General features: G+C 53.5%; 3 protein-coding genes across 8 annotated transcripts; 2 read left to right on the plus strand and 1 right to left on the minus strand.

Moving 5' to 3' along the window:
* The first annotated feature begins 1,530 nt into the window (after positions 1-1,530).
* On the plus strand, positions 1,531-4,865 carry AP5B1 (adaptor related protein complex 5 subunit beta 1). 3 transcript variants are annotated; one of them, XM_085010687.1, is made up of 4 exons: positions 1,531-1,577; positions 1,984-2,151; positions 2,255-3,631; positions 4,418-4,865. In XM_085010687.1, the coding sequence occupies exons 2-4, from the start codon at positions 2,002-2,004 to the stop codon at positions 4,736-4,738; spliced, it is 1,848 nt and encodes a 615-aa protein (XP_084866813.1). In that variant the 5' UTR covers positions 1,531-1,577; positions 1,984-2,001; the 3' UTR covers positions 4,739-4,865. The 3 variants fall into 3 exon arrangements, with proteins under 3 accessions (XP_084866813.1, XP_003122578.1, XP_005660747.1); XM_003122530.5 differs by having other exon boundaries at positions 1,531-1,867; positions 2,255-4,865; XM_005660690.4 differs by having other exon boundaries at positions 2,255-4,865.
* Positions 4,866-16,655: 11,790 nt separating this feature from the next.
* On the plus strand, positions 16,656-17,811 carry RNASEH2C (ribonuclease H2 subunit C). The gene is made up of 4 exons (XM_005660692.3): positions 16,656-16,869; positions 17,060-17,244; positions 17,324-17,443; positions 17,685-17,811. Exons 1-4 carry the CDS (start codon positions 16,698-16,700, stop codon positions 17,709-17,711), a joined length of 504 nt encoding a protein of 167 aa, XP_005660749.1. The 5' UTR covers positions 16,656-16,697; the 3' UTR covers positions 17,712-17,811.
* A 48-nt stretch (positions 17,812-17,859) lies between these two features.
* On the minus strand, positions 17,860-25,755 carry KAT5 (lysine acetyltransferase 5). Of its 4 annotated transcripts, NM_001243915.1 has the most exon segments (14): positions 17,862-18,410; positions 18,503-18,584; positions 18,708-18,867; positions 20,709-20,802; positions 20,879-21,019; positions 23,279-23,368; positions 23,450-23,698; positions 24,171-24,245; positions 24,349-24,423; positions 24,514-24,669; positions 24,942-25,078; positions 25,165-25,233; positions 25,559-25,625; positions 25,725-25,750. In NM_001243915.1, coding segments are annotated over 14 exon segments (1,542 nt in total). In that variant the 5' UTR covers positions 25,737-25,750; the 3' UTR covers positions 17,862-18,275.
* Positions 25,756-26,935: the final 1,180 nt, after the last annotated feature.

Raw genomic sequence — 26,935 nt, forward strand, 5'->3', positions numbered from 1 at the left:
TTTAACAATCCCTCCTCCCTCCCTGTAAGTGGTAAGGGCCGGGGAGGCGCAGTTATCAGCACCCTCTGGGCCTCAGACAGAGAAACCAGACAGGCTCCTTGCTCCCCCAAGCCGCCTTCCCTCCCAGGACTGCTGTCATCCTGGCCTCTTTCATCTTAGGTTTAATTAGCCAGGCAGCCCCACCCTGCAGCCTCTCTGGCAGGAGTCATCACTCCCGTTTTATAGGTGGGGAAACTGAGGCAGCTCTAGAGGGAAGTGGCTTGGGACTGCCGCCTGTGAGTCAACTGTGGAGCCAGGGTGCAGAGGAACAGAGACTGGGTTTTCCAGCTGGACTTGTCCCTGGGGGTGGATCTGTGTCTCCATCCCCCTGAGGCCCTGGGCACCCAGGGAGCCTCTTTTCCATCTCTTTCTACCCCCGCCCCCCACCCTCCTACCTCCCACCTGGAAGGCAGCAGGAAGGGGTAGGGAGGGGCCTGGGGACAGGAGAGAAGCTAGTTGGCAGTGGCTAGCATGAGGGCTCAGACCTGTTTCATCTTCAAAGCGGGCTAATTAGAGCCAGAGGCGTTACTCAGACCAGAGGGCCGTGGGTGTGGGGTCTGGACGCCCGAGGTTCTGTGCCCTGGAAATCGGCGGTCAGTAGGGCATCTGCAGCCTGGATCCTGAACCCAGGAGAGGCTACTAGGTGAGCCCCAGGCCCAGTCCCCAGGTCCTCCTCTTGACTCTGGAAGTCAAAAAGCAGTGGGCTCGGGCACGGCTTGACCCCAGATTTCCTGCGGCGGCAAGGCCTCGGTTTCCCGGTCCGTGCTGGGTGTGCCGTGAGCCCCGTGACCAGCCGGGCCCTGCGAGTCCGCACGTCTGCATCCCGTTGTTTTCCGGCTTCATCGCAGCCGCTTGTGGCTTGGCCCCGCCAGCTTTACCCTGGCCAGTCTGTCGCGACCCCAGCCGACCCTTGGCGCGGCCTCCGGCAAAGGTCAACAACTTCCGCCTGCCGCGACCCCGGCGCCGGCTCCGCGCCCCCAAGCCGAGCCGGGTGGAGGGGAGGCCTGGGGCCGGCGTCGGAGAAGCGAAGCCAAGCCCTGCGGCGCCCGCCGGGCCGGTTCAGCCGGGCCCGGAGCGCGCAGTTCCTGCGGGCGCCCTGGCACCACACCTTGCAAACCCCGCAGCGGCTACCCTGGGAGCCCTGAGGACTGCCGGCGCCGGCGGGTTGCCATCCTCAGCAGCCGCTATCCACCGGAGGGCCCTGGGAATGCAGCCCACGCGAGAAGGGACCCCCGGCGTCCAGAAGCCCGGGCCCACCCAACTCCACCGCCTCTGCCCGGGCCCGCGGCGGTTTCGGGGAAGGGGGGCGTGCGCACAGCGGGACAGTTACTCAGCCCCAGCGAAACCGGCGAGTCGGCACCTGCCAGCCGGGAGGGCGGGGGAGGCGGTGGCCCCGTTACGGCCCCGCCCCCGCGCGGGGCCCGCCCCGTCTCGGCCGCCCACGCGCCGCGCGCCCCGTCCCGCCCCGCCCCGCCCCGCGCAGCCAGCCCGGAAGGAGCCGGCCGGCCCGACCGCCAGCGGCCGCTGAGTCAGGCAGGGTGAGAGCGGTCGACCCGTTACCGCGGGCGCCGGGGGCCGGGGCGGCGCTGTGGTTTCGGTGCCGGCAGCGGGCAGGCGGCCTAATGAGCTCTCGGCACGCACCTCTGCGCCAGCGGCCCGCCCAGCGCCCTCGCCCCTGCTTGCCCGCGCCCCTGCCCTGCGGGGACCCTGCGGCCCGCCCCAGCGTCACCCCCGGAACATCTGGGTTTCATCTCGGGACCCGGCTGCGGGGTCCCCGCTGGAGTCTGCGCTGGCGGAGGGCGGCTGAGATCTGCTAGGCGGCCCTGGGGTGACGGTGGCCACTGCGGGGTTGGCGCGGGCGGGGGCTCGCGCGCCCTCTGGCGGCCTTGAGGCCCCGCGCGTCTCCAGGCCGCGGGTCTGATCCTCGTTCGCTCTTCTCTGCAGGGACCTGCGGGCCTGACCATGGGGCCCCAGAGCCGGGAAACCTGGGCCCAACGCCTGGGCACCTTCCGAGCCAGCCCATCCGCCTTTATGGAAGGTCCCGAGGGTGAGGATCTGGCTCGTGACCTGCTGAGCGACCTGAGAAGTGAGAAGCTGAGCGAGCCGACTAAGGTAGGCCCTGCACGTGTCCCGAACCCTGGCCCAGGTAGTCACCTAGCCTGCCGTGCCCTGAACCTCAACTTCTTGATTCCCACCGAAATTCCTCCATCCCCAGGTTTCCTTGCTGGCCCTGAGCTTGGAGTACCCAACCCAGCTGTGGCCGGACGCCTCTGCGGCCGAAGCAGCCGCCAACTCCCTGTTGGATACGCTGGTCCTTCTACCCCCGCGGCCTTCGGCTCTGCGGCGGCCCCTGTTGCTGGCTGCCACCACAGCCTTGGCGGCAGGAGGTGCGCTAGGCCCCACCTCGGGAGCCTCTCGCAGGCTTCTGCCCCTGCTGCTTGGCTTGGCCTCAGGCCGAGATCTGGGGCGAGGTTTTAGCCCTGCCTCGGAACAGCGCCCCCTGCAGGCCACAGCGTGGGAGTGCCTACGGGAGCTGGAGAGCTGCAAGCCTGGGCTGCTAGGGGGCTGCCTGGGGCTGCTGCGCGGCCTGCTGGGGCAGGAGGGCCCTGTCCAGCCTCTCAGCCTGCTGCTGGCACTTGCTCTGCGAAACGCCTTGATGATACAAGCCAGGGCCAGGGCCAGCCTACAGGGCCTGCTGACGGCTGGGGACTGTCCCACTGAGGGTGCTCCGTGGAACTGGACACTAGCAGAGGCAGGTGATGCCCACCTTCAGCCCCAGGCACCCAGTTGGCCAGCAGCTGAGGAGGGGGAGTGCGGCCTTACAGCGCTGGAGCTCAGTCCTGAGGAGGCCCGGGAGCTGCGGGCTGCCGTGGCCCAGCTTCTGGACGCCTCCTACCTGCTCACTCCTGTGGCTCAGGCCCAGCTTCTGTGGCTGCTGGGCTGGGCCCTGCGGGGTCTTCGGGGACAGCCACCGGTGCTCTTCAAGCCACAGCTGGTACGGCTGCTGGGCACAGCACAGCTGACGCTGCTGCACGCCGTCCTGGCCCTCAAGGCGGCCTTTGGCGAGGCACTGTTCACGGCCCAGGACGAGGCTTTGCTGCTTCGCCGGCTCATCTTGGCTGCCCAGCACCCGGCCCTGCCGCTGCCCGCCCATCTCTTCTGCCTGCACTGCCTCTTGAGCTTCCCTGAGAACTGGCCGCTGGGCCCTGCAGGCGAGGAGGCTGCCCCACTGCTGCTGGGGTCCCAGCTATGCCGTGGCCTCCTGCCCAGTCTCCTGCACGACCCGATGGCCCTCCTGGCCCGCTTGCATCTGCTGTGCCTGCTCTGTGTGGAAGACGAAGACAAGGAGGAGCAAGGCCAGGATCCAAGCCCCCGGCGCTACCTGGAGGAGCTACTGGCCGGCCTGCGGCAGAGGGCAGCCCTGGACGGCGGCCCCCGGGCCTTGGCCACGCTCTGCTTCCAGGCCTCTTACCTAGTTGCTCGCTGCCTGGCTGGACACCCTGTGGTGCTGACGCCCTTGACCCATGGACTGGCCCAGCTGTACCGGGCCCGGCCTGCCCTGACTCCCCACTTTGCAGATCTCCTGGATCAGGTGGGCCCCGAGCTGGGGGAACCCTTGAAGGTGGTCTTGAGGCAGGAGGTGGTGTCCAGGCCAGGCAGGGATGAGGCCCTTCGTTGGCACCTGCAGATGCTGGCAAAGGTGGCAGACGGGGATGCCCAGGGTGCCACGCTCAGCTTTTTGCAGGCCGCGGCCACCCACTGCACGGACTGGGGTCTCCAGCAGGCCCTGCTAAAGGTCTGCCGGGCCCTACTGCGGGCAGGGGTCGTGAGGGGCCTGGCGGACTTGCTGCAGGCGCTGGCCAGGCAGCTGGAGGACCCTGATGGGCGGGACCACGCTCGCCTCTACTATATCCTCCTGGCCCACCTGGCGAGGCCCAAGCTGGGGGTGGCCCTGGGCCCCTCCCTTGCTGCACCTGCACTGGCCTCTTCGCTGGTGGCTGAGAATCAGGGCTTTGCTAAGGCACTGATGGTGCAGGAGGCCCCGGCCCCAATTCGGCTAAGCCTGGGGCCCCGCAGAGCTGAGGGCCCAGTCCCAGTGCTCCAGCTCCAGGTGGAGGTGCTGGAGCCAGTGTATTCTCTGGAGCTGCGCTTCAGTGTGGAAAGACAGCTCTATGCACCCCTGGGGGCTGTCCACGTGCCCTGCCTGTGTCCCAGCCGCCCTGCTCGCCCTCTGCTCCTGCCTCTGCAGCCCCGACGCCCGGCTCCCGCGAGGCTGGCTGTGCGCGCCCTGTACACCACACCCGCGGGCCTCACGTGCCACGCGCACCTGCCTCCCCTGCTCGTGAACTTCGCTGACCTCTTTCTCCCTTTCCCCCAGCCCCCCGAGGGGGCCAAGGTGGACTTCTTTGAGGAGCTCTGGGACTCCTGCCTGCCGAAGGGCGCCGAGAGTCACTTGTGGTGCCCTCTCGGGCCGCATGGGCTGGAGGCCTTGGTGTCCCGCCACCTGGAGCCCTTTGTGGTGGTGGCCCAACCCCCCACCAGCTACTGTGTCGCCATCCGTCTCCCCCCGAACTCGAAGTTGCTGCTGCGGCTGGAGGCAGCCCAGGCGGACGGTGTGCCTGTGGCCCTGCGGACTGATGACTGGGCAGTGCTGCCGCTGGTGGGGGACTACCTCCGTGGGCTGGCAGCTGCTGGCTGAGCCTGGGGCCAGGCCAGGCAGGAGCAGGACTCCGGCCTTGGCAGGCACTTGCCTGGGAAGAGCTGCTGAGCCAGGAGACCGTCCCGTAGGCCCGTTCTTTAAAAAAAACCTACACTTTGCTAACGACCCTCACTGGTTTGCTTCCTTTTGGGCCCTGGTTGGGGGCAGACCCACTGGGGTGAGAGTTAGAGGCTCCAGGAAAGCTTCCAGACTAGGGGCCCCCAGACTGCAGGGCAGTCTTCCCGCCCAGATATGCTGGGCTTTTTTAGGATCCCTGCCCAGGAGGCAAGAGAAAAAATATCCATGTCTCTGCTTCCTGGAGCTGGTCTGGCCTTCCCAAAGCCACCCAGTAATTTGGGGATGAGACCAAAGCTGGACTTGGGCCTCCTGACCTGCGAGCCAGTGCTCTTCAACTGCAGAGGTTTGCAGGGTCCCTGCACAGGGAACTCAGGCCGGAGAGGATGATGGACTGAGACGCAGAAACAGAGGAGGCTGCAGCGGCTCAGTGAGTCACCTTTGCTTAGGGAGGGGGCTCCCAGGCTGTGTTGGTTAGAGCCAGCTCTAGGAAGGGCCTGCTGGTATGGTTTGAGGGCTGAAAGGAGGGGCCCAGTGCTCTAGACTGAAACTAAGCTAACCTCTCCTTGCTCCAGTTCCTAGGAAACCCAATCTGTGGATCTAGGACTCTTCCCAGGTAAGGACAGCTAGGCCGCCTAGTTCTTTTTGCAAACATATCGGATACTTAGGGTTCAGACGTATTGAGGCTGCCGGATGCTGAGCTGTTTTCCACATAGGTTGCCTCACTTGATCCTTGCAACAGCTCAGCAGGGCCCCACGGATGAGGAAATCTGTAAGCCAGAGGGTTGAGTGATTGTCCTACAGTCACCCAGCTGGTTGGTATTCCGGTTTTGTCATCCTGGAGCGAGTTTCCATTAGCACATCATCAGAGCAGAGATCTGCATGGGCCACAGGCCACCCTCCTCCCCTCTCTCTGCCCGGGGCCACCCCCAGAGGCTGCAGGAGCAGCAGCCAGCACTACTGGGTGGTCTGGGCGGAGAATAACCAGAGGCTTGGGCCTTACTGCTCGGCGGTAAGGGCCTCTTCTTGAGCACCCAGTCATCCCCTCCTGATCAGGTGGGCAAGGGAAGAAGGGCCCAGGATGCGTGGGGCTGTTGCAGACCAGGTGGCGAGGTCTGTCCCAATTTGGAGCTACTGCAGTCAGTGCCATATGATCCGGCCAAGCCACTGCCAAGTCAGTAAGTGTTCAGTTACAGGAAAAAAGAAACTAAGTCTGACATTTTTTTCTTTCTTTGTTTTTTAGTGCCACACTGGCGGCATAGGGAAGTTCTCTGGCTAGGGGTCACATCGGAGCTGCAGCTGCTGGCCTACACCATAGCCACAGCAATGTGGGATCCGAGCTGAGTCTGCGCCCTGCACCACGGCTCACACAACGCCAGATCCCCAACCCACTGGGTGAGGACAGGGATCGAACCCCTGTCCTCATGGATACTAGTCTGATTCATTTCTGCTGCGCCACAACAGGAATTCCTGTCTGCAAATGTTAAGTGTCTGGAGTAGGTTAGAGCTTAATTTAAAATCCAGGGAAGGGATTTTAAATTATCTGTGGGATTTGAAGGGGTAGCTTTTGAGACCGATTCTGGGGAGCAAGAAGGTGGAAAGGAAGGGAGAAGTGCCCTTTGGCATTTGGCTGTAAAAAAGGAAGCAAGTGGAGAATGGCTGTCCAAGACAAAAGAGAACAAAATCAGAGGCCCCAGACTTAGCCCCCACTCTCAAAACAAACAAATGCTTTGGAGTTCCCATTGTGGCTCACTGGAAACAAATCTGACTAGTGTCCATGAGGTTGCAGGTTCGATCCCTGGCCTTGCTCAGTGGGTCAAGGATCTGTTGTTGCCATGAGCTGTGGTGTAGGTTGCAGACACGGCTCAGATCCTGCGTTGCTGTGGCTCTGGCGTAAGCCAGCAGCTGTAGCTCCAATTAGACCCCTAGCCTGGGAACCTCCACATGCCTCGAGTTGGGCCCTAAAAATCTAAACAAACAAAAACAAATGCTTCAAAGTGTCTGGACTTGTCCGTGTTGACAGAAGAGGGCGAGTTAAACTAAGGATCTTATAAAAACACCCAACACCACAGAAACGAACCGATTAACAGTTTCATACAAATGTGCTGCAAAATATCAGAAAAAGAATTTCATCACATGTCAATGAAGGCATATTTGCACACATTTCTGAAAAAAACAGCCACAAAGCCGAAGAAAGCTGTAATACAAGACTCCAAATAGAGTTAAATATACTCAAAACAAGCATTTAAACATGCAAAAAACCAGGAGTTCCCATTGTGGCCCAGTGGAAATGAATCCGACTAGGAACCATCAGGTTGTGGGTTTGATCCCTGGCCTCGCTCAGTAGGTTAAGGATCTGGTGTTGCCACAAGCTGTGGTGTAGGTCCCAGATGCGGCATGGATTCATTGCTGGGGCTGTGGTGTAGGCTGGCAGCTGTAGCTCCGATTGGACCCCTAGCCTAGAAACCTCCATATGTCACAAATACAGCCCTAAAAAGCAAAAAAAAAAAAAAAAAAAAAAAGACTAAACATGGAAAACCACTTTGGTGAGAAATTTTAAAACCCAGGAAGAAATGCAAAGAGAGTTGATTCAACTCAAGGAAGAAAAGGAAGAAACAGACAAAATTATCTAAAAGATTATAAGGTGCCTGAGGGAGAACGTACTCAAATAAACATTACATTTTAAGTGGCATTGAAGAAAGACAGAAAAACAAGAGAATGAAAATGAGACAAAGACAAAGAAGGAATCAGGAGAAAGTAATGGAAACAGAAGGTAGTCAAATATGAAATCACATCTGTAGTATTGGAGTTCCAGAAGAAAAACTAAAGAATGCACCAGAATTGATATTTAATACTATAATCTAGAGTTCCCATTGCGGCTCAGCAGAAACAAATCTGACTAGGATCCATGAGGATGCAGTTTTGATCCCTGGCCTCACTCAGTGGGTTAAGGATCCAGCATTACAGTGAGCTGTAGTGTAGGTCGAAGATGTGGCTCAGATCTGGCATTGTTGTGGCTGTGGCCTAGGCCAGCAGCTGTAGCTCCAATTTGACCCCTAGCCTGGGAACCTCCATATGCCGCGGGAGCGGCCCAAGAAATGGCAAAAAGACAAAAAACAAAACAAAACAAAAAAAAAAAACTTCCCAATAAAAGAAAACATTTACATATTCAAAGGGCCCACTGGAAATCTTGGGAAATTAACCCAGAATGATCAACTTTGAGATATATCCTCACAAAACAATTAGATTTCAAAGTTTTTTTTTTCCAAAAAACCCCTCAAGATCACCAGGCAGAAAGACCAAATAACTTACAAAGGCAAAAGAGTTAGAATGGCATCAGACTTTTTAAAACCAAAGTACGAAGCAGCACAACAATGGAGCAGTACTTTAAAACATATTTTAAAAGGGTGAACCAAGGATTTTATAATTCCAACAAGTTGTCCTTCAAGTATCAAGGTCATATTAATTTCAGACAAAGCAGACTTCAGAAAAGGAAAATTCTTTGGAACAAAGAGGAGCACCATATAACAAGTTGATCTTCCAAGAAGACATACAAATCTTGAACTTATATGCACCTAACAACAGTGTCAAAACATATGTAGCAAAAGCTTGATAAAGCTGCAAAGAAAATAGACAAATGCACTATTCTGGGGAGCCTTACCCTTTTTATCAGTAACTGACACATTGAGCATGTAGAAAATCACTAAGGATATAGTTGAACTGAGTGGCACCATCAATCAACTGCATTAAAATATAGAATATGTTTATAGATTATAGAATATTGTACCTAACGAGCAGAATACAATTTCTTCTTAAGTGCACATGGAACATTCACTGCAACAAACCACGTTTTGGGCCAAGGAACACACCTTTACAAACTTAAAAGAATAGGAATCTGCACTTGTACCACATGGAATTAAATTAGAAATCAGTGACGGGGAGTTCCCGTCATGGCTCAGTGGTTAACGAACCCAACTAGGATCCATGAGGATGCGGGCTCAATCCCTGGCCTCTCTCAGTGGGTTAAGGATCCGGTATTGCAGTGAGCTGTGGTGTAGGTCACAGATGTGGCTCGGATCTGATGTTGCTGTGGCTGTGGCATATGCTGGCAGCTGTGGCCCCCGATTTGACCCCTAGCTTGGGAACTTTCATAGGCCGGGGGTTCGGCCCTAAAAAGCAGGGGGAAAAAAAAAAAGGAAAGAGAAGAAGCCAGTGATAGAGTGATAGCTGGAAATTTTCCAAATATTTGGAAATTAACCAGCATACTTCTAAATAATACATGGGTCAGCTGACTCAGTGGTCTTTCAATGGTGACAACTGAACTGTGCCAGAGCAACCAACGCAAGATCATCATGCACAGAATAACCGAGAAGTTTGACCAGGTGGGGCAGGCTCTGCAGAGACGTTGACCCAGGGCTGAGGTCCCAAGCCTCCTGAGTGTCACAGCCCCAGTGCTCAAATGATCCTGCGTAGCCATGTAAAGGTCAACGATCTCAGGCATTTAAATGGATGGAGCAGGAAAAAAAAATAAGTAAATAACACGTGAGTCAAGGAAGTCTCATGAGAAATTTTAAAATATCTTGAACTAAATGAAAATGAAACTACAACTTGTCAAAATCTGTGGGAATTGAGTGAAAGCAATAGAGTGAGATTTATGGCATTAAATGCATATATTAGAAAAGAAGAAAGATCTAAAAATGAGTAATCTAACCTTTGCTTTAGAAAACTAGAGAAAGAAGAGTACTATACGCCTAAAGCAAGTAGAGGAAGATAAATAAAAATCAGAGCAGAGGAGTTTGCATTGTGGTGCAGCAAAAACGAATCCAGGTAGGAACCATGAGGTTGCAGGTTCCATCCCTGGCCTTGCTCAGTGGGTTAAGGATCTGGCGTTGCCGTGAGCTATGGTGTAGGTCACAGACGAGGCTCAGATCCCGTGTTGCTGTGGCTGTGGCTGTGGCTGCCACCTGTAGCTCCAATTGGACTTCTGGCCTAGGAACCTCCATATGCTGTGGGTGCAGCCCTAAAAGGCAAAAAAAAAAAAAAAAAAAAAAAAAAAAAAAAAAAAAAATCAGAGCAGAAATCAATGAAATTGGAAGGAGGAAATCAACAGAGAAAATCAATGAAAACAAAATCTGGTTTTATAAAAAGAATCAGTAAAATCAGAGTTCTTGTTGTGGCTCACCAGGTTAAGAACCCAATGTAGTGTCCATGAGGTTGCAGGTTTGATTCCTGGCCTCACACATTGGGATAAGGATCTTGTGTTGCTTTGAGCTACGGTGTAGGTCACAGATTCGGCTCAGATCCCAAGTTGCTGTGGCTGTGGCTTAGGCTGGCAGTTGTAGCTCCAGTTGACCCCTAGCCTGGGAAATTCCATATGCCGCAGGTATGATCCAAAAAAAAAAAAAAAAAAAAAAATCAGTGACATTGACAAGACTCTAGCTAGGTTAACTAAGAGAAAGAGAAGATACAAATTACCAATACCAGAGATGAAAGAGGGGTCATAACTACTGATCCCATAGACGTTAAGAGGATAATAAAGAAATATTTCGGACAACTCTACGCCCACAGTCTGATAACTTAAATGAAATGGACCAATTTCTTTCTTTCTTTTTTTTTTTTTTTGTCTTTTTGCTATTTCTTGGGCCACTCCCGCGGCATATGGAGATTCCCAGGCTAGGGGTCTAATCAGAGCTGTAGCCACCGGCCTACGCCAGAGCCACAGCAACGCAGGATCCGAGCCGCATCTGCAACCTACACCACAGCTCACGGCAACGCCGGATCCTTAACCCACTGAGCAAGGGCAGGGACCGAACCCGCAAGCTCATGGTTCCTAGTCGGATTCGTTAACCACTGCGCCACAATGGGAACTCCCCAATTTCTTGAATGATACAAAGTAACAAAACTTACACAAGGGAAAATCGATAATCTGAATAGAGCTATATCTAGAGAAAGTGAATAATTAATAATTATTACTATATATTATTAATATATACTAAAATTATAATAATAAATATGTGAGGTGATCAATTTCTTAAAGGTCATATTCCATTTTTTAGTTATAAAAGATCAATGTTTTAAACTAGATGGGAAGAGCCTTTCACAGTGTACACATACATATACCAAATCATCACAATGTACAATTTATTTATTTTTTTGCTTTTTAGAGCTGAACCGAGGCATAGGGAAGTTCCCAGGCTAGGGGTCAAACTGAGCTACAGCTGCCAGCCTAGGCAATAGCCACAGCAATGTGGGATCTGAGCCGTGTCTGTGACCTACACCACAGCTCACGGCAACGCTGGATCCCCAGTCCACTGAGTGAGACCAGGGACCGAACCTGCATCCTCATGGATACTAGTCAGATTTGTTTCTGCTGCACCACAACAGGAACTCCACAATGTACACTTTAAATAGCTTAACAATTTTTTTTTCTTTTTAGGGCCGCACCTGTGGCATATGGAATTCCTGGGTTAGGCATCAAATCAGAGCTGCAGCTGAGGCCTACGTCACAGCCACAGCAACACCGGATCCAAGATGCATCTGTGACCTACAGCGAAGCTTGCAGCAACACTGGACCCTTAACCCATTGATCGAAGCCACATACTCAGAAAGACAACATTGTGTCCTTAACCCACTGAGCCAAATCGGGAACTCCTAAATATCTTACAATTTTATTTGTCAATTACATCTCAATAAAGCTGAAAAACTTCCCTTAAAATGAAAAACAAAAAATAATTAAAACCTCCTTAAAAAGAAAGCAATAGGTCCAGATGGCTTCCTGGTGAATCCCACTTGTGGAAAAAAAAACTGAGAAAGAACAATAACAATTCTATACAGTCTGTTTCAGAAAGTAGAAGCAGGAGTTCCCGTCATGGCTCAGTGGTTAAAGAATCTGACTAGGAACCATGAGGTTGCTGGTTCGATTCCTGGCCTTGCTCAGCGGGTTAACGATCTGGCATTGCCGTGACCTGTGGTGTAGGCTGCAGATGCAGCTCGGATCCCGCGTTGCTGTGGCTCTGGTGTAGGCCGGTGGCTACAGCTCCGATTGGACCCCTAGCCTGGGAACCTCCATATGCCGTGGGAATGGCCCAGGAAATAGCAAAAAGACAAAAAAAAAAAAAAAAAAAAAAGAAAGTAGAAGCAGAGGGAATACCTGTTAACTCATTCTGTGAAATCAGCTAACTCATTCTGTGAAATCAGCATTACACTAATACCAAAACCAGACAAAGAATCACAAGAAAGGAAAACTGCAGACCAATATCAGTCATAAACTTAGGTGCAAAAATCCTCTGCAAAATATTAGGAAATTGAGTGCAATGTACATAAGCATATATGCTAATACTTTAAAAGAGTAAACAATGGAGTTCCCATTATGGCTCAGTGGAAACGAAACCAACCAGTATCCATGAGGATGGGGGTTTGATGCCTGGCCCTGCTCAGTGGGTTAAGGATCTGGCATTGCTGCGAGCTGTGGTGTAGGTCACAGACATGGTTCAGATCTGGTGTTGCTGTGGCTGGCAGCTGTAGCTCCAATTTGACTCCTAGCTTAGGAACTTGCTTATGCCACAGGTGTGGTCTTAAAAAAAGAGAGAGAGTAAACAATGGAAAAATAAACTAAAATATTTAAAAGTGGGTTTTTGTTTTTTGGTCTTTTGTCCTTTTAGGGTCATACCCACAGCATATGGAGGTTCCCAGGCTAGCAAATGAATCCGAGCTGTTGCTGCTAGAGCCACAGCAACGCCAGATCCGAGCCACATCTGCGACCTACACCACAGCTCACAGCAACGCCGGATCCTTAACCCACCGAGAGAGGCCAGGGATGGAACCCACAACCTCATGGTTCCTAGTCGGATTGTTTCTGCTGCGACATGACGGTAACTCCTAAAAGTTTACTTAGGGCAGGAAAAAACAGGTTGGAGGGACCAGGGATAGACATAAGTTTCTCTAAGTACATCTACTTTTTTTTTTTTTTTTGGCCCCACTTATAGCATTGGAAGTTCCCAGGCCAGGGATTGAAGCCACACCACAGCTACGATCTAAGCCACAGCAGTGACAACACCAGATCCTTAACCCATTGTATCACCAAGGGAACTCCTACTAAATCTCTTACTTTGTAGTTTGACTTTGGAAACATGTAAATAATCTCATAAAACAAAGTGATTTTAAAAGCTATCTTGAGGAGTTCCCTGGTGGCTCAACAGGTTAAGCATCCTGCTGTGGCTCGGGTCACTGCTTCGGCGAGGGTTTAATCCCTGGCCCAGGAACTTCCTCATACTTTGGGCACAGGCAAAAAACAAAAAGCTATATTGAAAAGTCAAAAGGGAAGTGAAACAAATGACCTTAACTTGTATGCAACTGGGTAGCATAACCATAGAACTGAAAACGAGTAAATTATGCACCCCAGTGGAATATACTTTAAGGACAAAAAGAACTCCAAAAATTTTATACTATTTTCTAAAATTCATTTTATTTTATTTTTCTTTTTTAGCTTCTCCCACTGCATGTAGAAGTTCCTGGGCCAGGAATCAAGCCCACGCCACAGCAGTGACCTAAGCTGCTGCAATGACAACGCTGGATCCTTAACCCACTGCACCAAGGGAATTCCCTATTTTCTCTTTAAAAGAGAAAAATACATATATCTTAGCTTTGTCCACTGAAAACATCTAGAAACTGAAAACAACTAGAAACAATCTAGCAGTCATGAGCACATCTAGTGTCAAAATGAATTCATAAATATCCCTTCCTTGTAAAAAAGGAACTGTAGATCTTTGGAGAATCCTTGGATGATTCCAAGTCTGAAGCAGGAACTTTTTAAGATGACTCAGGAATTATCCTGTGGTTCTGGAAAACAAGGAAAGCTATAAGAGACTACTAGGGTCACATCAAAAGACTCAGGACCTCATTTGAAGAGGTTTCCACTAGAAAAAGATGGGACAATTTCAGGAACACAACTGGAGTTCCCATCGTGGCGCAGTGGTTAACGAATCCAACTAGGAGCCATGAGGTTGCGGGTTTGATCCCTGGCCTTGCTCAGTGGGTTGAGGATCTGGCATTGCCGTGAGCTGTGGTGTAGGTCGTAGACTCGGCTCGGATCCTGCATTGCTGTGGCTCTGGTGTAGGCTGGCAACTACAGCTCTGATTAGACCCCTAGCCTGAGAATCTCCATATGCCACGAGTGTGGCCCTAGAAAAGACCAAAAAAAATAAGAATAAACACAACCGAAACATTCAAAAGGTTAAAAAAATTCATTATTTAATAGTGATACTTTTTTTTTAAAGGTCGCCATTGGAACATGCCAGGGAAAAAATTTCAAAAACAGAAATACAAAGAAAGTGTCAAGCAATTATTTTGCCTTTCTTATGCTCACTGTACCAATGGACAACCAAAGAGTTGGTGAGCATTTTCTTTATAGAAGTATTACAGTAAATAAAGATAAATAGAATATCCGTTTTGTAACTCCTAATGAACACCCAGCTTTGTATGAGTCTGTTCTATGAGACTACTTATCAAAATATATCAAAATTGGGTATCTGAACAAACAAACATTAGAGAAGAGTTAAGAAATCAAAAAAGAACGAGTACTGCAAAAACTAAAGACATAAAAACAAAAGGCTGAGGAGTTCCCTTTGTGGCACAGCAGGAACAATGAGGTTTTGGGTTCGATCCCTGGCCTCACTCAGTAGGTTAAGGATCCTGCATTGCTGTGGCTGTGGTGTAGGCTGGCAGCTGCAACTCCAATTAGACTCCTAGCCTGGGAACCTCCATGCCAGGGTAAGGCCCTAAAAAACTAAACTAAACTAAACTAATAAAATAAAAATAAAAGGCTGATAAATTTGACTACAAAAAAAAAAAGTCTTCTGTGTAACAAAAATGACCTATACACAGGTTTGGAAGACAAATGGCAAACTTGGATAAAACATCTTCAACACATTCAAGGAAGGGTCAAAGGATTAAGTAGGTTAAACACACACACTCCCCCAGAAAAGCTCTACCAAGTAATATAAAAAGTGTACTCTTAGGAATCATTTTAATCTTTTTTTTTTTGGCTTTTTGCCTTTTCTAGGGCCACTCCCGGGGCATATGGAGGTTCCCAGGCTAGGGGGTCTAATCGGAGCCGTAGCCACTGGTCTACGCCACAGCAACGCAGGATCTGAGCCACATCTGTGACCTACACCATAGCTCAGGGCAACGCCGGATCCTTGACCCACAGAGCGAGGCCAGGAATCGAACCCGAAACCTCATGGTTTCTAGTCGGATTCATTAACCACTGCACCACAACAGGAACTCAAGGAATCGTTTTAATCTTTTAAAGTTTTTTGTTTTAATTTTTTACACTAAGAATATACCATTGGGGGGAAAACTCAAGGAAAAAATCTAGAACCCACTGCACCTGGCGTGGATTGAACCTGCATCCTGGCACTGCAGAGACGCTACCAATCCTATTGAACCACAGAGAGAATTCCAGAGCTCACTTCTTCTAAGGGCACTAATTCCACCCTGAGGCTCCATTCCCTTTGGGCTGCCTGCAGGAAGTCCTTAGCACTTATTGGACACGTGTCGGCTGTTACTTTTTGACTTTTCGTAGCTGAATGGAACACATTAAGAATTCTTTCCAGGGAGGAGTTCCCTTCGTGGCTCAGTGGCTAACGAACCCAACTAGGTTCCATGAGGATCTGGGTTCAATCCCTGGCCTCGTTCAGTGGGTTAAGGATCTGGCGCATTGCCTTGAGCTGTCGTGTAGGTCACAGATGTTGCTCAGATCCCATGTTGCCGTGGCTGTGGCTTAAGCTGGCAGCTGCAGCTCCAATTCGACCCCTAGCCTGGGAACCTCCATATGCCACAGGTGTGGCCCTAAAAAGCAAAAAAAAAAAAAAAAAAAAAAAAAAAATCTAGGGAGAGACAGGATTAAGATGGCAAGATAGCAGAGCAGAAGGACTGGAACTCACCTTCTCTCATGAAAACAACAAAATTACCACCAACTGCTGAACAACCTTCAACAAAATAGACTGGAAACTACCAAAAAAGATATCCTACCCCAAAAGACAAAGAGGAGGCCACATCAAGATATTAGGAAGGGCGATTACTCAATATAAACCTCATACCCATTGGGTGAGCGGCCCACAGACGGGAAAGTAACCATATTGCAGAGGCTCACCCACGGGAGTAAGAGTTCTGAGCCCTACATCAGGTTCCCAACACCTGGGGATCTGGCATTGGGAGGAGGAGCCCAAGGAGCATTTGGCTATGATCCAGCAATCCCACTCTTGGGCATCTATCCAGAGAAAACCATACTTGAAAAGATACATGTAACACAATGTTCATTGCAGCACTACAGACAATATCCAAGACACAGAAGCAGCTTAAAGATCCATCAACGAAGGAGTGGATAAAGATGTGGTACATATACACAATGGAATATTAGCCACAAAAAGGAATGAAAATAATGGCATTTCCAGCAACTTGGATGGACCTAGAAATTACCATGCTAAGAGAAGTTAGACAGTGAGACACTAACATCATATACTATCACTTATACGTGGAATCTAAAAAAGGGGTACAATGAACTTAATAACTGATTCACAGACTTTGAAAAACTTACGGTTACCAAAGGCCTCAGGTTGGGATGGAATCTGGGTTTGGGATGCAAATGTTCTAAAATTAGGTTATGATGGTCGCACAACTACAATTATAATAAAATTCATTGAATCCTTAAAAAGAAAAAAAATCTAGGACCTGAACACCGGTGGACAAGATTGCAGAAGCCTCAAAGAGGGACTACGCTTCCCAGGAAGCTCTGGGCTGAGAGTCCCGGGCCTCCCGACAGGCTCTGCGCGCTTCACGCGCCAGCTTCGGCCTTAGCCAGCGAGCGGCGGGGTGCGGCCGAGCCATGGAGAGCAGCGACGAGGAGTCGGTGCACAGGCGCCGCGTGCACCTGCGCCCTTTTACGCTGCGCAGTCCCGCCCCCGTCACGCTGCACCTTCTGCCCTGCGAGGTCCCGGTTAGCCGGCCCGCCCCGGTGGGGCGCTTCTTCACCCCAGCCATCCGCCAGGGTCCCTACGGTGAGCGCTCGCGGCGGGACTACGGCTCCCGGCAGCCCCCGCGCCGGCGTCGGGCTCTCCTCGGCAAGGAGCGGCGCGAGGGCTCCCGGGGCTCGTGGTCCACCGGAGGTGGCGGGGACGGCTGCTCCCGGGCTTGCCCCGCTAGGCCTTGCATCAGGCGTCACTGTGGCCCTGCGCCTGCCTCTTCCAGGGCTGGAAGCGTCCTTCCGGGGCCGCAGTCTGCGCGGCGAGGAGGTGGCGGTGCCGCCCGGCCTTGTGGGATACGTGATGACAGAAGAGCAGGGAGAGGTGTCGGTGGGGAAGCAGGACTTCTCGGAGGGGTCGGAGGAGGACCACGAAGTGATGGAATCCCCGGAGACGCTGGAGCGGGACTTCGTGAGCACCGGGGTATAGGGTTGGAAGGGAGTGCAGGCGGGAGCGGCGGCTCGGGTGCTGAGCTGGGACCCTTCCCCAGGACCGCTTTATCGGCGCCACAGCCAGTTTCAGCAGCTTCACCCTGTGGGGCCTGGAGACTATCCCTGGTCCGGATTCCAAAGTGCGTGGGGCCCTAACCTGGCCCAGCCTTGCTGCAGCGGTGAGTGGATGGATGGGCCCTTCCCTCCCAGGCTCCCCTTCAGAGTTGTTTGCTGAATCTTGCCCTTGAGTGGACTTGGGGCTTTGGGGCTGGGGAAAACACTGGGGCAGCATGGCCTCCCACCACTCTTCCCTGTCCTGTCTATGATTCTGAGCAGTTGGATCTCTGCCCTGAGTATCTGGGCCAGCTAGTCACTATACTGCAGCAATCCGATAGTAGGGATGATTTCCTCCTGTTGCAGATTCACGCCCAGGTACCAGAGGACTGAAAACCAGACCTTGAAACTGAAAGCCACTGATCCCTTCACTCCAGTGAACCCCTTCACTTTGGGAGCCTTCGTCACCCCAATAAAGGCGCTCTTCACAGAACCTGTGAGTGTGCCAGTGCTGTCTTCTCCCACAAGAACCTTTCATGGCTCTGGCCCATAGAAACAGTTTATTGCCAGGGGGCAGTGGGGCAAAAGAGGCCAGAATTTTGCAGCCAGTACCTCCCCCCCATTCCTACTTTACAAAAGAAAATTGTACAGCCACCAGCCCCCTGTACAGAGCACCCCACCCCCTATCTCACTGTACACAGCTGCCTGGCTCCCTCTGGTCCCTGGTTCACAGCAGGCCTGGGCCTGCAGCCAGCTGACCTTGGAGTTGACCTGAGCCCTGAGCTCTCCTTGGTGCTAGGCACCAGCTGGCCTTTACCAGGCCTGTCCTCTCCCTGTGGAGCTGTCCTCAGCCCTGTCTCCCCTTGCTGTGCCTCTTGGAGACCCCAGTGGGGGCGGGATAGGCTGTCAGCCCCAGTTCTGCTGGCTTTGCCGGCACTGCTAATGGGCAGTGCCTGGTCACCACTTTCCCCTCTTGCTCCAGTCCTTGGGAGTGAAGTGCAGACACTTGGAGTCGATCCGAAGAAGCCGCTTGAGCATAGCCCGTTCATGCCCGTCCACGATGTCCTCCGACAGTGTGAGGATATACTGGCCCTGGACGGGAGACGGGGCCAGGCAGGTCAGCCCGAGCAGGGCTTGCACGCTGCTCCCCTGCACACACCTGTCTCCCCTGCCTGCCTCCCTACCTTGTAGTAGTTGATGAGGTTGAGGTACTGTAGAGTGGAGATGACGTCCTCCTTCTTGATGCTGGTGATTTCACTGATCTCACTGTGGAGGGGCAAAGACCAGGTTTCCCGGGGCTTCATCTCTGCCCCAGGCTCCCAAGGGCCCGAGGAGTGAGAAAGCCCAGGAATATGCCATGCACCCCTAGGTAGGCAGGGCCAGGCTCACTTGATGGTGATCTGCGGCCTCTCCCCGCTCTCCGACTTCAGCCCCATCAAGATCTCCAGAATGGTCTGGGACCAGTAGCTTCGGTAGGATAGGAGGCCAAGGTCCGAGAGGGGCTTCTCAGGGGTCCCTGTTTTCCCTTCCACTTTGGAGAGTTCATAGCCTAAAGCAATGGAGCAGGAGAGGGTGGGTGAGCGATCCCAGCGTTTTGCCACCCTCTGTTAAGAGCACAGGCTGCAGAGGGAGACTGCCTGGCTCCCACCCTGGGCCTGCCAGGTGGTGGTTCTGTGGCCTGGATGCATGGCTTGTCTGTTCTGTGCCTCAGTTCCTAACAGAGGACCAGTGACCATACTCTTCCGCTGTGTGCTGAGAGGTTCAGGTCCAATCACCTAAGAGCCAGCGAGGGCTTACAGCTGGGGTGGGGGAGTACAGAGGAAGTGGCTTGTGGAAAGAAAGTGGCTCCAGCTTTCCTCTGTCATGCTAGACTCAGCCTGGACGTGTGAGGAGAGAAGTGGGCAGGCCCCACCTCTGGTCCGGGCCTGAGGGGACGCTTGGATTCTCAAGTCAAGTCAGTTCCTGAGAAGCATCAGCTGCCCTAAGACCAGGCTGGCCTGACTGGTGGTTGTGAGGAAGGAAGGAGGGGAGCGGCAAAGCGCTCCCCCAGGCAGGGAGGCCAGTCCTCGCCAGGGGACTGCCCTCCTGCCACCCTTCCCTCCCACTCTGACGGCTCCACCCTCCTCCTCTACCCTGCTGACCACTGGGCACTGGCAGGCGGTTCCTGGTGAGACCCTGAGGCCTGTGAAACTGCAAGTGGCTTCACAGCTCTTGGACAGAGGCCCTGAGATGTCCACTACTTCTAGAAGCCCTTCTTCACCCTCAGCCAGAACCAGCCTTGGGTGGATGACGGCCCCCTGGGCTTTCTCTCCAATACATCTTTCTCTGCCAGTCTGAGCCCCTTGCCCAGCTTCCTGTGGCTTCCATCATGCAGCCTGTTGGGGAGGACAGAGAGGCTGGTGTCTGCAGAGCAAAGGGGCACACAGAGTTCTCACCCTCTGCACAGAGGGTCCTGATGGCTCAGTGGGGAAGCCACGCCTCTCCGGAGCTGCAGGAAGCCCCCCCCCCCCCCGCCCCGGGAGCACCCACCCACCCTCTGGAGCTGCCTGGAATGGGGCTTCTGGTGTCCCTGTGTGCTCCAACTGGGCACAACTCGGCACAGCTCCTTCACGGCTCTGCCCACATCCCATCTCCCCTGAGGTCTGAGCCCCGAGGTTTAGACTGAGTTTCTTTCAGCTCTGCCTGTTTCTTTCAGCTCTGCCTGTTCTACCAGGCTGAGGGCTTCCTAAGGATGTGACCCCATCATGGCATCTTTCTACCAATAAATTTCTCAAAGAGACCAGGACTGGGATCAAGCCAAGCCTCCAAATGACTATACAGCTTGGGCTTCCCTCCCATCTCCCAGGTCAGAGGCTGGTGATCCCAGGGTTCAGACAATGGTGAGCTGAGTGGAATGAGGCTAAGAGACGACTCGTACGATGAGGGGCAGAGGCCAGATCCCCGTGAGTCAGTGCTCACAGCTGCCTGCTAAGCTCACAGCCCTTTTACAGGACACCTGCTGCCCCGCGAGGCTCAAGACAAGTGGGGAAATGCACCACAGGAACTTGGGTGACCGCGCAGGACCGGAGAGTTGAGCAAGAAGAGCGGCTCACTCGGCTTCTGCCCTGGCCCTGGGCAGGAGCACATGAGTAAGATCTGGGGAAAGTGCTTAGAACCTTGGCCGAAGAACCGGGAGGGGCTAAGAACCTGGTCCAGGCAAGCAGGGCAGTCACCCTGGGACGGAGAGAACCTTGGGAGAGTCCCATCTTTTATTTCTGGCCAGTTCCCCTGGTGACTGGGCTGCCCAGCCGGGGCTGAGGCCCAGCACTGGACATCTGTCTAAGACACGGACGGGGCCTGGGCCTGCCGGATCCCACCCCCACCCAGCGCCCCAGCAGCACGGGTACTCACTGAACTCGATCAGCAGCTTGCCGTAGCCCCGGCGCTGGTAGGGAGGCAGGGTCAGGATGCAGGCCACGTTGTAGTCTTCCGTGGATTCCTTTTCCTGGAAAGGGGGCAGGGTGTGAAGGGAGGGACCCAGCTGAGGGCAGGACGGAGGCACAGCCCTGGGGAGCACTCACCTTGGAGAAGTAACCCACAATGTGGAAGCCCTTGCAGTCATACTCCGTCATGACGTAGAAGAGGAAGGGGTCCGTGTCATAGTACAGCGTCTTGTGGTCGAGGAAACACTTGGCCAGAAGACACAGGTTCTGAGAGTAACTCTGCAAAGGGGAAGGTCTGTCACCACCTTGGTCCTCCGCCTTGAGCATGGCTGTCCCCCAGGCTGACAGAGGATGAGCCTTCCTGGACCCCGACCCAGTCCACGGGTCAGGCCGTCCCTGTGCCCAGGCTTCCTCAGTGTCGAGGAGTCTGCGTACCGGCTCCGTGATGACGTCCAAGCTCCGCCTCCCTGGTGAGCTGGGTGCACTCCCCCTGCTCCCCACGCCTCGGTGTGACTCTGGCTTTGGAGGCGACCAGCGCCCTCTGCCACAGTTAACGGCGGTCAGCACACTTGTGCGTCGCAGTAAAGACCGACCAGGGCTTACAAGAGGAACTCTTGCTTGTGTGACAGTCTTAGGACTCTGGCTGTCAAAAAACACCACACTGCTCTCTCACCTACAGTTACACCTCCTGAGAACTGAACAGCTCTTCTACAAGAGGAGCAAGAAATTCCGGAATTTAACAAAATAACAGCCTTAGATGTTCCCTTGTGCAGCAGGTTAAGGAAGTGGAGTTGCCCCAGCTGTGATGCAAGTCGCCGCTGTAGCTGGGGTTCAATCCCTGGACTAGGAACTTTCACATGCCAACAACAACAAAAACAAAACCAGCCTTAAAGGCCACCCCAGCAAAATAATTATTCTCGTAACTTTACTTCTCACAACCTTCCTGCATTTCGGATGTGGTTTTTTGTCTTTTTAGGGCTACACCCATGGCATAATGGAAGTTCCCAGGCTAGGATTTCAATCAGAGTGCCAGCTGTTGGCCTATGCCACAGCCACAGCCACACCAGATCCAAGCCACTTACCCCACAGCTCATAGCAACGGGGCCAGGGATTGAACCCACATCCTCATGGATACTAGTTAGGCTGTTACTCCTAGCCACCACTCCTCAAATACAGCTTTTTAAGCACTGGCTGGGCAGGGCCACCTGAATACTCAAACCCACACTTCATACACTTAACTGTGTTTAAAGCAGCATCTTCCTCCCAAGCTCCCGTAGCACCCAAGTGAGCGCTCCCCTCTGCCAGTCAGGGTGACTGCCTCTCCCTCCCCACTCGTGAGGCCCCGGAACGGAGGCATTTCACTCCAGAAGGTCCCGCCAGGTTACTCCCTTCATCCTCCCCACAGCCAGACGAAGGCAGGTTAGACGCCCCAAACCTGCGGTGTCCCCCACTTCCTCCCCACCCTCACCTCATCCTGTCTGCCCTTCAGCTGGAAGGAAGGACCCTCACCTTCCACACTGTCTCTGCATAGGTGGACCCCATTTATTGCATTTCAAAGATAATGCACCTTTTTTTTTTTTTTTTTTTTTACGAGTTAGAGTTTATGCTAACCCTGGATTGAGCAAGTCTATCAGCGCTATTTTTCCACCAGCATTTGCTCATTTCATGTCTCTCTATCACATTTCAGTAATTCTCGGAATGTTCCAAACTCTCGTTGTCCGTTATAGGGATGTGTGAACAGTGACTCTCACTGTCATCACTGTCATTATTTTCTTAGACACTCCTGTATCCCTTTGTGTGTATGTGTGTGTGTGTCTTTTTGCCTTTTCTAGGGCTGCTTCCTGTGGCATATGGAAGTTCTCAGGCTAGGGGTCTAATCAGAGCCGTAGCCGCCGGCCTACACCAGAGCCACAGCAAGGCGGGATCCGAGCCGCGTCTGCGACCTATAACACAGCTCACAGCAACGCCGGATCCTTAACCCACTGTGCAAGGGCAGGGACCGAACCCACAACCTCATGGTTCCTAGTCAGATTCGTTAACCACTGTGCCACAACGGGAACTCCGACACTCCTATATATGTAATAGACTGCAGCGTAGTATAAGTATAAATCTTATTTGGAAACCAAAAAAACTTGTGTGACTGCTTTATTATGATATTTGCTTCATTGCTCTGGTCTGGAACTGAACCTGCAGAGCCATCCATTCCTCCCCTTCAGAACCCATGGTTTCGGATTCCTGTACCCCCCTTACCCAGGCTCAAAGGTCCCCTCCTCTGGATCCTGATAACTCACACTTTGTCTCACGACATGTATCACGCTAGGATCTAAGAAGCCCCTAGCATGTCTGCCTTCTCCTGTGAGCCCTCAGCAGAGATCCTGTCTAATTGCTGGTCACTCTGTATCTCCCACACCTGCCCTAAGTGAATAAATGGGGTGAATAGATCTGTTAGCCAAAATGGTCAGTGCTTTCCTGAGCTGGAAAAGGCCACTCACTTGACTCCCTGCACCAAAGACTCCCCACGGCCCCTGAGCCACTGACCTTGTTCTTACGACCATCGATCTCAAAGAAGGAGATGGTGCCCTTTCGGTAAATCTCGTTGCCTGGAGGATGTCGCAGGTCACACTTGGTCTGAGAAGGAGAGGAGAATCAGGGGCAGGGCCAGGGCAGGGCAGGGGTGCTAGGAAGGCGGCCTCCTGGGACCCTTCCTACCAAGTGACGCTGCAGACACTTGAGGCTTCGGCCGTACTTGAGGCAGAACTCGCAGAGGTAGAGGACGGGCAGGGTGGTGAGCTCCTGCGGGTACGGGGAGAAGTACCACGGCTTGAGGCGGTGCCGGCCCAGCTCGATGCACTCAATGTTCTTCATCCGGGTGACGATGTCGTCGTGGCTGCGGTCAGACACCAGGCTCCCAGTCATGCGAGGAGCCGAGGGTATTCCGTCTGAGCTGTCCTGGGAGTCCTGCCCGGGGCCACGGAAAGACGCCAGGTTACAGGAGACAACTCAAGCAGGACACTCTCTGGCTCACAGCCCTCCCACGGGTTTCCTAGTGGGGAAGATACCATAACCCCTACTTTCCAGTTAAAGAAACCAAGACTTGGACAATTTTCATTGGAAACTGGAAAAGATGACCCAATGCTTGATCTGAACCAGTTCTGCCTCACTCCTAATCCCAACACCACCTCAACCCAGCACACTCTGTTCATCTTCCAACGAGTCACTGAACTCTCTGCCCTGCCTACGTCCACTCCTTTTTTTTTTTTTTTTTTCCTAGCTACAACATGCAGTGGCTTGATGTGGGAATCTCAGTTTTCAAACCAGGAATTGAACCCAGGGGCACAGCAGTGAGCGCACACTGATTTCCAATTGCTACCCACCTAGGGAACCCCCTGTCCCCTACTTTTCACCCCGCTTCCCTCTTCCCCAGACCCACCTCGTCAGTGCCCAAGCAATTTGATTTTCGCTTCCGCCCTGGCTGAGCTGCCACTGCCCTACGGGCTGATCCATTCTGAAGGTGAGATGAAAGAAAAAGGAGTAGCTGTGAGATGCACCTGAAAGGGGCTACCAGAAGGTAGAAGGGGAGGGAAAAAGAGATGGTTTGGGGGACTCACCTGGGGAAAAACTGAGGCCGGGGCTGTCTCGCTGGGCACCGGAGTTGCTGGTGAAACCACCTCCACCTTCCGTTTCTGCAGAAGAGAAACCAAGAAAGGTGGGTCAGAAGGTAGGGAAGGTGGGACCTGAGAGGAAAGCAAGGTCCCTGGAATTGCTGAGGGTACCGTTGAGCGGTGGTTGGGCTGCAGGCAGGAGCTGGAGGAGAGCGGCTGGTCGGGCTCGCCACCGGGAATGGCCTCCCGCTCCTTGGGCAGGTTGAAGCGGAGTGTGATCTGGACCGGGATTGGCAAGGTCTTCCCGCTGGCCTGGGCGGAGGCCGGCTGTAGAGATAGGTCCAGGGTCTTCCTCTGGGGTGGGGATGGTGGTGGGATGGGGAAGGGGAGTAGGGGCCCCTCAGTGTGTAATGATCAAACCCCGCCCCTCTCAAGGACGCTGGACTCTGGAAGCTACATCTGCAATTTGGCCCCCATCCTTTGCGAGCTGAAGCCAGGGTGGGAGGGCACAGCCTCCTGCCCAGCTGGGAGCCACTGAGGCCAAGAGATGAGAGAAGTAGGAGGCAGGAGAGAAAAGTTGAAGCAGGGGACCTACTCACCACCTCTCTCTCTGGAGAGCCGGGGCGGGACCCAGGAAGTCCGTTCTTGGTGGGGGTCTTGGCCTCTTTCTTGGGGAACTGGATCTTCTTTAGGTCCAGCCGCTCATGAGTCACCCATTCATCCAGGCGTTTGTTGACTGCAGCAGTGGGGATGGCTCAGGAAGGAGTGCCAGAGGCTGCCCCCCGCAACCCTAGCCCCACCTCATCCCGGCCCAGAACTCACAGTCAATATAATGGACGTAAAAAAGCTTCCGGCCACTGATGTCCTTCACGCTCAGGATCTCGGCCAGGGCTGTGGGCACAGCACAGGGAACGGCCTTAGAGCGGCCAGGCCATGAGGCTCCGCCCTTCTACAACCTGAACTCCACCTCCAGGCCCGATCCCTGAGCCTCAGCACTTGGAAGCTCTCGCCCAAGCCCCCATTAGTCACCAAGTGTCATTCCCTTCTCCAAGCCCCGCCCTGTCCATCTCCAGCGGCTAAAAGCCACGCCCCTCGTGAATATCTGCGCCCCGCCCGCCCCAAGATTCTAGAGGCCCCTCCCCCTCCCTGGGGTTCGCTTGACTCCCCCCGCCCCTCGCCCTCAGGTTCCTTAGCCCCGCCCCCCGACGTCACTCACGCCACTCATCTTCGTTGTCCTGGTTCCGCCGCAGCACGGGCAGGCGGCAGCCCTCGATTATCTCCCCCTGGGGAGACAGCGCGGCGCCAGGGTCGGCTACTGGGGGGCCTCGGGCTCTACCCACCTCCCCTGGCTCCCTCCGCCCCGCCCCGGGCACCGGACTCACCACCTCCGCCATCTTCCCTCCCTCCACTGCCACTTCCGGCCCCTCTGGGAGACGTCACTTCCGGGACCGAGCACTTTGTAGGCCCAGGTCTCTCCAAACCGGCTTCAGGAGAGGACCCTGGAGAGACCCCGCAACCCAGCTTGCTCATGGAGCCGGCCCGTTTGGCTGGCGGGGGAATAGGGTACTGTAAGTCTCAAACCAGGTCTTCGGTGGAATCCCCACAACGTGCACAACGATTGGAGGAAAACTGAGTCCGTCACGTGACGCTCACCGGGTGCGACGCCGGTCACGTGGGACTGGTGTTTGCTTCGCCGGCGGCCGGGTTTGGGCGTCTCCTAGTGGCCGCAGGATGCGTCTCGGGGAGTGAACTGCGCGTGCCCGGCTGGGGGTTGGGGCGGGTCTTGAGGGTTTGAGGGGCTGGAGAAGTGGGTGGGACTTGAGGGACTTAAAACCCTCGCCAAGTTTGTGGCCCTAACTCCTTGGGGTTGGGAACTCACGGAAGGTTTGTAGGTTTGTTGTTTTGTATAGTAGGTTGCTAATTACAGGAGTAATACATCATTCATGCATACATTCAACAAATGTGTAGTAAATCACCTGCCACGTACCAGGCACTGTTCTAGGAGCCTGGAATACCTCAGTAAATAAAGAATTCCTTTTTTTTTTTTTTTTTTTTTTTTTTTGTCATTTTGCCATTTCCAGGGCCGCTTCTACGGCATATGGAGGTTCCCAGGCTAGGGGTCGATTCAGAGCTGTAGCCGCCGGCCTACACCAGAGCCACAGCAATTTGGGATCCGAGCCGCGTCTGCGACCTACACCACAGCTCAAGGCAACACTGGGTCCTTAAACCACTGAGCCAGGCCACGGATCGACCCTGCAACCTCATGGTTCCTGGTCAGATTCGTTAACCGCTGAGCCATGATGGGGACTCCCAAGGATTCCCTCCTTTTGTAGCTTACCTTCTTGGAGGTTGGGAGGGAAAAGAGGGGCATAGGTAACACCTGGTTAATAGCGTTAAAAAATAAATTATCTAGTCTATTAAATAATGATAAGTGTTTTGAGAAAGCCCCCTCAAAGAAGAAAAAAAGCACCAGGTGAAGGAAAGGGCCAGATAGGCAAAATGGCCAAATCCAACCCTCTGCTAGCTTTCCTACAGCAAATGTACTAAGAATGGGTTGGTTTGTTTGTTTGTTTGCTTTTTAAGGCCGCTCCCA

Source organism: Sus scrofa, chromosome 2 (assembly GCF_054392235.1).
Source record: "Sus scrofa isolate SSC_HxYL_T2T_F1_AM1 chromosome 2, Sscrofa_HxYL_maternal_Yorkshire_Landrace_v2.0, whole genome shotgun sequence".
Lineage (NCBI taxonomy): Eukaryota > Metazoa > Chordata > Mammalia > Artiodactyla > Suidae > Sus > Sus scrofa.